Source organism: Solenopsis invicta, chromosome 13, assembly GCF_016802725.1.
Source record: "Solenopsis invicta isolate M01_SB chromosome 13, UNIL_Sinv_3.0, whole genome shotgun sequence".
Classification (NCBI taxonomy): Eukaryota; Metazoa; Arthropoda; class Insecta; order Hymenoptera; family Formicidae; genus Solenopsis; species Solenopsis invicta.
This window is the reverse complement of record NC_052676.1, coordinates 2339206-2350233: the sequence shown is the minus strand read 5'-3', so window position 1 is coordinate 2350233 and position 11028 is coordinate 2339206. Positions and strand designations below refer to the sequence as shown.

Genomic DNA, 11028 nt, shown 5'->3' with positions numbered 1-11028 from the left:
GTAAGTGTAAATTTTGGTTGAATCATTGTAACCGCGCGATTAATACTGTTACTTTATTCTTATTCGTTGTAAACTATTTCAGCAGTGAGGAAAACAGATGTTTCACCATTCGACGAACACTCCTAGCCAATTGTGAATCCTGAGGAAACAAATTTTTAATGGATCCGTTTTTCGCATAGAGAGCTTTTTGTACACGCAAATCTTGTTTGGTTAAATACATCGACTACTCAAGACTATGAGACTTCTATCTTGTTACCCCTATGTTCCTCTTAAATTGTAATTTGGGTTTAGAATAAATTGCATGGTAATTTTATACAATTCATAAGAGCCAATTGATCAAGAGATTGTTTCTATCCTGCGGATGGATTTCTATGAAAGACCTAAAATATATTATCCTTAAAATAGAATGTTAAAACATTGCTATGAGAAAAAATCATTTGCTTCAATTTCAAACTTGGAACTTGTAGTCTGGCACAAATAAATTATTGTATATTTTTGTTTTATCTGTGAAGGATACACTCTTACATTTGAAAGTTCTTTTTGTGTTTATGCACAAGTATCAAATAATATACAAACAAAACTAGTTTTATATGTTAAATACCAAACAATTAGGCAAACGCACGTACAATACAATCATTGTAATTTATACATATATTTATTATAATTTTATATTTCATTACGTTAGATATCTACATAATTCACATTAACATAATATCTGATATAAATATAATTAACAGATTATAATTATATATATTGCGTAATTTTATCTCTAGCCACCCGATCACTTCGGCGGCATTGTGACCTAACCTAGCTTTTCAAATTCGTCATGCGTTCATGCATCCTGAGAAGTCTGTTTCTCGCGAGGCCATCGTCTCGCGAGATTCCTGGCGGTTACGCGACAAGGTGGCTAACGTACTCGCGACTGAGGCTGACGAGGAGGTTCGCAAGCAATGCGGGTAAGGATCGCGGCGACGAGAACGATGACGCAAAGAAGGGCGCCGGTTATAACCTCGCGACCGCTATGAATACAAAATACAAGGTGTTTCACGACGAAGACGCGGACGTCATCCTGGACGTGAGCGAGGAGCAACAGATCCTTCTCGAGAACCTGAATAAGCAGGAGGAGGCCCACGATCCTTACAGCAACCTAAATCTGAACCGTGAGTACTAGAGTATGGACCAAAAATGTAAATTTATTGTGTTATTAAAAAATAATATTTAATGAAATGTAACATTGAACGCAACACAATTTTATTATTTTAAGTGCAATTGTATTTATTATATTTAATATTTATTATATAGTTGATCTAATTACATTTACATATGTAAATTTTTTAAGAAGATAAATGTATATGAAATTATTTAAACCATTTTATTACAAATATAATATATTAATTACAGAAACTAAAACTGACTTTTAAAAACTAAATATATGAAAAATTTATATATTTAAATTCATAATTTGTATTAATAAGGTAAATATATAGTTTCTTTAATTTACTTTTAAATGTAATCTTTTATTTTAATTAAATATTTTTAAATAAATTAAAAATTGTTTTTTATTTAATATAAATATATAAAATTATTTAATTATTGAATTAAACGATGACTATAGTAATAATAAAATTATGTAATGTTTAGATGGTATCACTGGAGTATACGATATCGAGGATCTTGTCGAATTGCTGGAAAGAGAGAAGGCCAAAAACATTTTCGTCGCTTCAGTTCCCAAGGAGTACACTTATGTGGACTACATTGTTGTTGTTAACGGAAGTTCACAAAAGCACATGAACGCTTTGGCCACCTTCGTACGCAAGGTTTACAAACTGAAAAGGCATCAGACCGAGCAGATACCTAAAATCGAGGGAGAGAATTCAAAGGATTGGATGGCTCTGGATCTAGGTAATTTTCTAAATTAGAAATAATTGAATTAAAGATCTAATCTTAATTATGTTATGGAAAGATGATATGATTATTTTTAATATTAGTATAGGAATCTTAAACGGGAACCTTTTAGTATAAAAGTAAAAATAGTTTTTTCCTACTTATGGATATATCGGTGCTAGTTTTATTGATACATCACAGAAATAAATTTAGTTCACAAAACGAGTTTTGTTAAGAATTTCTTATTCTTGATGATATTACCAACAAACGCTCTTAAAGTACATTACCATACAGAAAAAAAGAACATTCTTGATTCTATAATATTTTTATTTTTGCGCGAAATGTTAAACATTGGAATAAGATTATATAGTGTTAAACAGAACACATGGCTTATCTACTTGAAATTGTGTATAGTTTTATTAAGAAAAAATATATTCACAATAATTTTTACAAATTGACCAGAAAAATATCAAATGGACAATAACAATATTTTTTCAAAGAATCAGAATTTTTAAATATTATTATCAAAACAATTGTACTATGCTCTTTAGATGACTGTTACAATATTAAAATAAAAATTTTAAATATGCTGCTGAAATTAAGATCGACAATATTTATATAAATTTAAGAAACAACAGTAATTTTATTTATATAAAACTGAATCTTCTTTAAAGAATTATCAAATTCTTTAAAGAAGATTAAGTTTTATATAAACGAAATTATTATTGTTTCATGTATAAGAAAGAATATAATTTTATGCTTATATATGAAACAATGATTGTGAACAGAATATATTAGTTTTAATTTGCCGTTAACGTTTTTTCTGTGCATACATATGTATCGTTCAATTGATTGGAATCTTGATTATAGAAATGACTAATCGAACGATAGTGTGGCAAGGACATGACAAAAAGATAGTACACACTTATTCTATGAAGTTTAATAGATCCGTAAACGAAGTAGTGGACAGATATTCATTTATAATCTGCATGGTGTAATTATTAATATTATCCACAAACGTTTGATCAGTATTGATCACTTTAGGCACCATTTCGGAGATTGTCCTGCTGAACTCTGTAGATTGTTTATCATTATTAAAGAGGCCTGTTACATGAAACTGCGAATAATAGAAAAGAAAAATTTGTTAATATTAAGGAAAACAGAAAATAATCAGTAACAGAGAACAATTCGAATTTAATTAGAATTATTACATTCTGTACAATCAAGCTGATTGAGGAATGAGTAAGCTATGCTATGAATGTGATAAGAATAACTTGAATTAGTTTTTATTGAGTCGTCGTTAAAAATATCTAACTCCAATAATTTCAGCTGTATATTTGTTATAATTTTTTGAACTTCTTAAGACATGGAAAAAATTAAATCACTTTTTACGAAAACACGATCAAGTTAACTGATTTTTCAATTACAGTTAATTTTTTTCTCTTTATACAAACTATATATTTTTTCGTTATTTATACCGTTATTTTAATATTTTTATCAAAACATTTCAAAACATTTTTAAGACATCTAATGTTCTGTTCTAAACGTTTCTGTCTAAAATTTCGTTATCTAGGTACTTACATCAAATTCTGTCATAGTCATATTCGTTGACATTGATATAATTTGGATATGGCCCTGATACAGTTCCATACAAATTTTACTTTGAAATCTGTAGTTTTTTATGGCTATTCTGAAAATTTAATACATACATATATATCTAAAATTTTTAATTCTCTGTAATTTCAAATTTTTATTTTGAAAAAAATGAAAGAGATATGATCTATAGCAATTTTGAACTTAATTATAAACAAGTAATATTTGACAATCATCTAATAAAATCGCAAAAATGCCAGAATAAAAAACCAGTTAATTCATCATCAGTCATTCGAGCTCTTTCTTCACATGTATATTTCAAATTGGGAATATAATTTGGGAAATAGTATTAGTACTCTTTATAGTTGTGTTTAAATAGTGTTATTTTCAGCTTGCATATTGTACAATGTTATCACATTCGCACTGTCACGTGAAGCGATAAAATATTTCAGAGAAATGTGGAAGGGAAACATGTCTCAAAGGAGATACCTAATCTAGGTAATAAATTCAAGACAAAAGATACATTGTAAACGTGCTATTTTACAGTAAATAATATAATTATGGTATAATGTGTAAATTTAATATTTTTCTAAAATTCATTTAAAGTTAATATTTTTTTAAACTAAATTAAGTAATAAGTTATAAAGTTAATTTAATTACGTTAAAAGTTTCATAAACAGAAAAATAACTCAAAAGCTGCATTAAGATTAAATCAACACAAATTAAATTAAACATCAATTTTTAAAAGCTTTATGTATATTAAATTAGAATTTCGTAATTTTTTAAAATTAGATTCTGACTAACAGAGTAACATGAATCAGCAAATAAATTTAATAACTCATAAACTAAAGTTAATAAGTTAAAGTTTGCATTTTAAAAACTAGTTAAATTTGAATATTGATTAAATTAAGTTCAAAAGTTATTAACTTTTTAATTAATTACTATTCAATCCTGATGAAATTTTGATAATGATTGATGCTGATATAATTTTACTAAAGTTTAGATTGAATTCCTTGTATTTTATTGGTGAATAAATAAAACATAACACTCGACAGCGAGATAAGGAAGAAAAAGGTTTTGCGTACTAAAAATATTGAAAAAAATCACGAACTTATTCTTGAAATTACGTCAATAATTACATTGTTTTAAAAAGAAACAAATACTCACGTTACATCTCCATTTCCATCAACATCGTAGCCGAAGGCGTTGCCATTCATGTGACAACTTGTATTCACATTAATCACTTGCCAACACAAATCAATTTCGGCTTCCATATCAAATAAGTTACAGTCATCGTTAATAATTTCGTATAAGGACAATCCATCTACTTTAACATTTGACAAATGCGTTTCGAGTCTGAGGGTATGACGAAAAAAACAAGAAATTACCAGTCATCATTAAACAGTTTTCTTTATGATGTCTAATAAGTAATATCGTCTGTAATACGTTGACTGTCATAATCATACGTAATGTGATACACGTAAAATTAAGACATATAGCCAATGAACAAATAAGAAATTGGACCAGTCAATGAGTAAACAAAAATAACTCAATGCAATTAATTTTTTTTAATTTTAATAAAACCTTCATGAAGATTAGATATAAACAATATCAATTAATTTGCAGTTTATCATTTAAAAATCTTATTTTAATATTTTCCTTAAATAGTCATTTACTGCAATGTCTTTAGCGACTAGTGCAATGTCCCTATATACTTCTATTTAGGTGCATATAATATATCACAGCGATAATATATCGCAACAGTTTGAAAGACAATAAAATAAAGTTGAGAAAAAATTTGTAATCATGACGATATTCGCCTAGGGAGAAGAATATATTTGCGTTAACAGTCAATGTGTTACTTCAAAAATCAAACTGACACGTACTCTATATTTCCAGTATCGTTAAAATTGAAAAACATATATTTTGCAGTAAACGGATCAATAATCGGAATTCCGAGTGTACTGTTTCCGGTTCGTAAAATGGGCCTAAGTCGTTCAAGGAAATTGGTCATAATAACTGAACTGTGCGTAACAGATGGTTTATTGGCTTGTCCAACTAAAATCAAACATTCGCTTGATATATAATTCAATGCTGAATATACACTAGTTTTGAATTTTTTGTAAAAAAAAAATGCAGAAAAAAAGTTAGTTATAAAAAGTTTTTATTACTATGAAATTACAATTTATAATAAATTTTAATTTTTAAATGAAGTTTTAAACTAAAACTACTAGTATCTGAATTTTAATTATATTTTGAATTCGTTAAACTACCGTTTTTAATTACTGTTATGGAAATTAGAAACATCCTATTAATTTCTTTTTAATATTTATCGTTCGAAATATTTGAAATTCAAAATTATATTTGTGTTTTCCTTGGAAGTATGAACACCACCGTTAATCAACGGTATGTAAAACCAATGGAAATAATGTATGTAAAAACTTTGAAAAAAATGTTAATAAATATTCAGTACTATAAGATAATACAATATTGCTGGAAGAAACACTATCATTTAAAAAACTTACAAAGTTGAAAAAATATAAAGTACGCAATATTCTAGAATCACACACGAAAAAAACAGTTTTATTGAAGTATCTAAAACTAACTTAGAAGGGAACATCGCTAAGTATCAAATTCTGATTATAATTAAAATTTTGTGTACATGTAGATGATATTTTGCACACGTATAGTTTTCAGCTTTTTAAATAGTTTTATCTCAAAAACAGGCAGAAATAGTTGTGTGTGATATAATTGTAGAAATAATATTTCTGGAGAGATGCTTTATCTCAGGAAAAAATATTAGGCGGGAAGAAATACAAAATTTGCAGGATATTACTTACAGTTATTCTTTCTCGTAATATTTTCAATTGCCCAGACATGGCAACAGATCAGGATAAACGCGAACACTACGAAGTTCATTGTTCTGGATAAATTAGAAAACACAATCAATTGAGGCTGTTGCTTTTAAAAATGGAAGGAGTTAGGATATTTTTTTAAGGATGTATCTATATCATTCACATTTTAAAGTATTACCAAATATATAAAAATTTCGTGCATTGTTCTATTACTACGTTTGAATATCTGTGTAAAATTTCACAATCCTCTTATTAGTGTAAAAGATATTTAATTTCTTGTTTCTCTCTTATGTAAAATCGCATTTTCTAATTCTTACTTATAAATTTGACGAGAAGCTAGCATTAAACAGCATGGAAACACACCTGGATATTTTTGGCGAAGAGATCCTGGTAGATTCAGACGTGTTGAGCTTAAGTCGACACCGTAGATTACTCGAATGTCTATACGTTTAACACTATTTATAGAGATATACGTTCGATGGGAATACTTTGGTAATAATTACACACAAATTATTTATAAGTTGAGTCTTATAAATATTCTTGCACATGTCGTGCGATAATATCTACATTCATTGCACGAGTTGTAAGTACAAAAATTACACTACTGGCAGGGTACTACTTTGAATATCTTTGAAGCTATTAGAATAAGTAACAAGGAAACTATGAGAATAAATAACAAAAATTTATTTAGCAGAAATTGCATGATACAGAAACGATTGTCTAATGGTGGTAATGCTTTTCTTTCTAGATGGAGTGGCTTCAGATCTGAGATAACTTATTATGTTGCAATAAAAATATTAAAAAAAGTATTCTGCTCAAATTTAAGATTATAAAATTTTTTAAAGAAGTTTACATTTTATATAAGTAGGAATATAAATTTTTGCTTTTACGATTATAAAACAATTTTTATAGTGTAATGTAATAATTTGATATTAATATTCTTTTCGTATTCTATTCTATATCTTAGATTTATTCGTTAGAGTGTTAACAAATAATTATATCTGCATATCATTCTATAATCATTCCGTGTACATATTATAAACTCCTTTAATTATATCATAGAGAATTAAAGTGGCTGTGTGTATGAACAGTGAATACGTTAATAACTATAGATTATGAATTTATTAGAACAATTTATAAAAATCGTTCAACAAAATTGTAATTGTATTTATATAACAGTCTTCAAAATTATGCTCGGTTTATATTACAGGAAACATCGTTCTGCACATCATGTCGCAGTCTGCCAGAGAGCATTACGATTTGGAGACTCTATGGACAGTCGGATCGCAATACGACGATAAGACCACTGAATCCGAGAATCTCAACATTATGGATCAATACAATGATTTCTTGGCTGATCTTCAACCAGCCGATGACACTAATGCAACCAATCGATGATTCGCACGCGTTTACTTTAATGTAATAAATTCTAAACTAGTCTAATAAAAAATAATTTATAATTAACAATGAAGGTATTATCACTGTCACTAATCGTGCTTTTCATAAGTATAATGATTATTTCATAATATTATTGAGTTCTAGGATTAAGTATAGTAACTAGTTATAAAGTTAAAAAAATTAGTAGCTTTTAATTTAACTTCGTTAATTTTAAACGAGTTTTAACTTCCACTAGATGTTTTTAAAACAAATTAACTTTTTTCTAAACTTAAAAATATTAACTTATTATTTTTTTCTATTTTTCTAAAATTAAAAAGATATCTATAAAAATAATAATTCTTTATCTCATGTAAACTGAATTTACAAAATAAGATATTAAATTTATTTGATGATCTAAACTAATTATTTTGTTATTTAGAGTAGTAATTAATTCTTAAAAAATTAGATTCCCTTATAGGTAACAAAATAATTAGAGCTTAGATCATTAAATAAATTTTATATTATTTGTAAATTAAATTTATGTAAAACAAAGTATTGTTTTATATAGATATATTTTTTAATTTTATAAAAAATATTAATAAGTTAATATCTTTAAGATTAGAAAAAAAATGCTTTTCAATAATAAATGGCAGTGTACTATCTACTGATAATAGAAAAATATATATTGATGTATGCATTACCTACTTATGTAACATTAAAATTATTGCAAAAGGTATGTAATTATCCCTTTTGTAATATATAGTTATAAACTATATAAAATAATTATAAAAATATGTTTATAAAAACTATTTTTAAAATATCAAATATAAAATCAAGAATAATTTTTTTTCTTAAATTATGAGACAAAGATATATATGTTAATTTTTATTTTAACCGAAATTACATTGTTCTTACGCTCTTCACATGTTTAAAGGGTACATGCTCATAACCTATACATAACCTCATTTCGATTCGCTTCCAGCAGTTCAATGCATGATAAGTATTTACAAGACTGGCGATTATATCCATTCGCTATTTTACTAAGTCATTCGTTAAGGAAATGCAGAGGCATTACTGTACTGCATAATTACAAATGATATCATGCGCGTTGACGCACCTCATATAATCAGCGAATTTATAAACACAATAAATGAGTTGACAGAGAGAGAGTAAGGTAAGTCGCAAAAGCGAATATTTCCGTTCTAATACATTTCGACCTCATTTTTGGGGCTTTTAATCTTGAAATGCTGCTCTTATTTTTCATATATTAACACTACTCTTGGTGAAAATTCACTCGTATGATTAAGAATGGTTTTTAACTCTTTCTTCTGCTCCAGAGTTGGTTACAGGTGATCAGAATACTGAATTAACACAAGTTTTAGTGTAAAGAAAACCTTGTTAAATATTATTTTAAGCTATTATTCAAAATTTTAATTATAAAAACTGTACCAAACTGAAATCAACATTCTAGTAAAAGTTCATTCACAGCAGCACTCCAGGATTAACCAATATGACTCTGTGGTTAATACTTCGAGCACATCTGGCTGTTTACAGAATCGTTGCACCATGCATATTTTAAATATATACGTTCCTATCATCACTAATGACCATTTATTATTATTAAATTTATTTTACATCTTTTTATTATATTTATTAAAATTTATTTTCTTTGTTTACCCGCTAGTATAGCATAAAAACTACAGCAACATTGTCGCAACGTTGCAACATTACATTCACGCTGGGGAGGAGAAGCCTGGACGAGCTGCCTCCGATAAATCCAAGGTTGCCGGGATGGACGTGAGTGCGTTGTTCAAAGCCAGCGTGAAGGCGGTGAATCTGCGCAACAAGGATCTCGGCACGACGGACAGCCAGCCTTCCCGCAGGCAGGCCAGAGACAAGAGCACCTTCTGCGTCAAGGCGCACGCGGTGGTCGGGCAGATCTCCAAGCTGCGCGAGTTCCTGCTGGAGAACCGGAAGGCCTACCTCAACTTTTCCAACTATCTGTCCACTGCGCCGCACATGACAGACGCGGAGCGCGACGAGATCGACCTGGGCGCGCAGCGAATAATGAGCACCTGCTCGCAGCTGGTCAAGGACTTGAAGCGGGAGGTTGCCACGTCCACGGAGATCAGCCAGCAGAACATCGAACACCGCGAGATTATGCTGCTGCTGATAGAGGACTACCTGAAGAACGTCTGCAAGATATACTCGGAGCAGAAGGCGATGCGCGTGAAGAGGGCCATGGAGTTGCGAAAGATCGCCAGGCTGCAGTCAGATCCCGGATCCATTGAACACTCATCGTCTGCGACAGTGGTCAGGAAATCAGCGTTAAACGCGGTAGAGAGAATTGCAGAGATAGATCACGAGATTAGAGACGGTTCGAGTGACTCGAGCCCGCTGAAGATTCAAGAGCTCAATGGCGATGTCAATACACTGACATACGAGGAGGAGCCGTCGGCGGAGGACATTCAGATGTTCGAGTCGGAGAACGAGCAGCTCTACAATGAGCTGAACACCATGACAGAGGAAGTCAAACAGATTGAGAGCAAGGTGGTCCACATCGCCGAGCTTCAGGAGATCTTCACGGAGAAGGTCTTGGATCAGGACAAAGATCTGGACAGGCTGATGACGACGGTGGTCGGATCGACAGAGAACGTAAAGGAGGCGAACGAGCAGATCCGACAGGCGATCCAGAGAAACGCCGGTCTCAGGGTGTGGATCCTTTTCTTCCTTCTGGTGATGTCGTTCTCGTTGTTGTTCCTCGATTGGTATAATCCATAAGGAGGGACTCCGGTCGCTCTTAAAATTTGAGCGAGACAAGGCAATAAATGTATGTACAGTAGATGGTGCGATCTGTACATCGAACTACTAAATTATTGAATTTTACGGATCGTACCAATTTGTGATCATTGTTATAACTATCCCTCTACTTATGACTACTTCGATTAAATTTATTTATAACTGACATGTAATTGACTAAAAATTAACTAGTAGATAATTTATATATATAATATGTTGTATGATAATTTATATGTTTATGTTTATATTAAACACTCATTAATCGGTGATTTTAAAATTAAAATATTAATTTTATAATACTAAATGTTACATTAAGAGTTGTTTTGAAAAAATAGTATTTTATTTAATCACATGTTAATCTGTGTTTAAGGTAAATATTAATTTTATAATATCATATTAAGAATTAGCCTTTTCTTAAATGAAAATATAATTGCTTTTAGTAATAAAATTATTATTTTGCATAAATATTTTATTTATATGAAATATAAATGCTGTTCGACTTATAATCAATTCGAAACGT

The 11028-nt window shown here is 29.6% G+C and overlaps 3 protein-coding genes across 4 annotated transcripts; 2 read left to right on the top strand and 1 right to left on the bottom strand.

Annotated features, from left to right (window-relative positions):
- Nucleotides 1-773: 773 nt before the first annotated feature.
- LOC105202243 (mitochondrial assembly of ribosomal large subunit protein 1) lies at nucleotides 774-7799 on the top strand. Its single transcript, XM_011170655.3, has 3 exons — nucleotides 774-1160; nucleotides 1642-1902; nucleotides 7543-7799. The coding sequence occupies exons 1-3, from the start codon at nucleotides 827-829 to the stop codon at nucleotides 7728-7730; spliced, it is 783 nt and encodes a 260-aa protein (XP_011168957.1). The 5' UTR covers nucleotides 774-826; the 3' UTR covers nucleotides 7731-7799.
- Nucleotides 2643-7094, bottom strand: LOC105202242. The gene is made up of 6 exons (XM_011170654.3): nucleotides 6696-7094; nucleotides 6318-6400; nucleotides 5364-5535; nucleotides 4645-4833; nucleotides 3466-3574; nucleotides 2643-3001 (listed from the first exon to the last, which is right to left on the bottom strand). Exons 2-6 carry the CDS (start codon nucleotides 6394-6396, stop codon nucleotides 2810-2812), a joined length of 741 nt encoding a protein of 246 aa, XP_011168956.1. The 5' UTR covers nucleotides 6397-6400; nucleotides 6696-7094; the 3' UTR covers nucleotides 2643-2809.
- An 829-nt stretch (nucleotides 7800-8628) lies between the features above and the next one.
- Nucleotides 8629-10810, top strand: LOC105202241 (syntaxin-18). 2 transcript variants are annotated; one of them, XM_011170652.3, is made up of 2 exons: nucleotides 8629-8883; nucleotides 9399-10810. In XM_011170652.3, the coding sequence occupies exon 2, from the start codon at nucleotides 9501-9503 to the stop codon at nucleotides 10488-10490; it is 990 nt and encodes a 329-aa protein (XP_011168954.1). In that variant the 5' UTR covers nucleotides 8629-8883; nucleotides 9399-9500; the 3' UTR covers nucleotides 10491-10810. The 2 variants fall into 2 exon arrangements, with proteins under 2 accessions (XP_011168954.1, XP_011168953.1); XM_011170651.3 differs by having other exon boundaries at nucleotides 8630-8883; nucleotides 9394-10809.
- Nucleotides 10811-11028: the final 218 nt, after the last annotated feature.

Coding starts and splice junctions, on each gene's coding strand:
- LOC105202243 (XM_011170655.3), top strand. CDS start 827: ATGCGTTCATGCATCCTGAGAAGTCTGTTTCTCGCGAGGCCATCGTCT. Junction 1,161..1,641: donor CAGCAACCTAAATCTGAACC/GTGAGTACTAGA, acceptor TGTAATGTTTAG/ATGGTATCACTGGAGTATAC. Junction 1,903..7,542: donor TTGGATGGCTCTGGATCTAG/GTAATTTTCTAA, acceptor TTTATATTACAG/GAAACATCGTTCTGCACATC.
- LOC105202242 (XM_011170654.3), bottom strand. CDS start 6,396: ATGAACTTCGTAGTGTTCGCGTTTATCCTGATCTGTTGCCATGTCTGG. Junction 5,536..6,317: donor TATTACGAGAAAGAATAACT/GTAAGTAATATC, acceptor GTTTGATTTTAG/TTGGACAAGCCAATAAACCA. Junction 4,834..5,363: donor AACGATACTGGAAATATAGA/GTACGTGTCAGT, acceptor TCATACCCTCAG/ACTCGAAACGCATTTGTCAA.
- LOC105202241 (XM_011170652.3), top strand. CDS start 9,501: ATGGACGTGAGTGCGTTGTTCAAAGCCAGCGTGAAGGCGGTGAATCTG.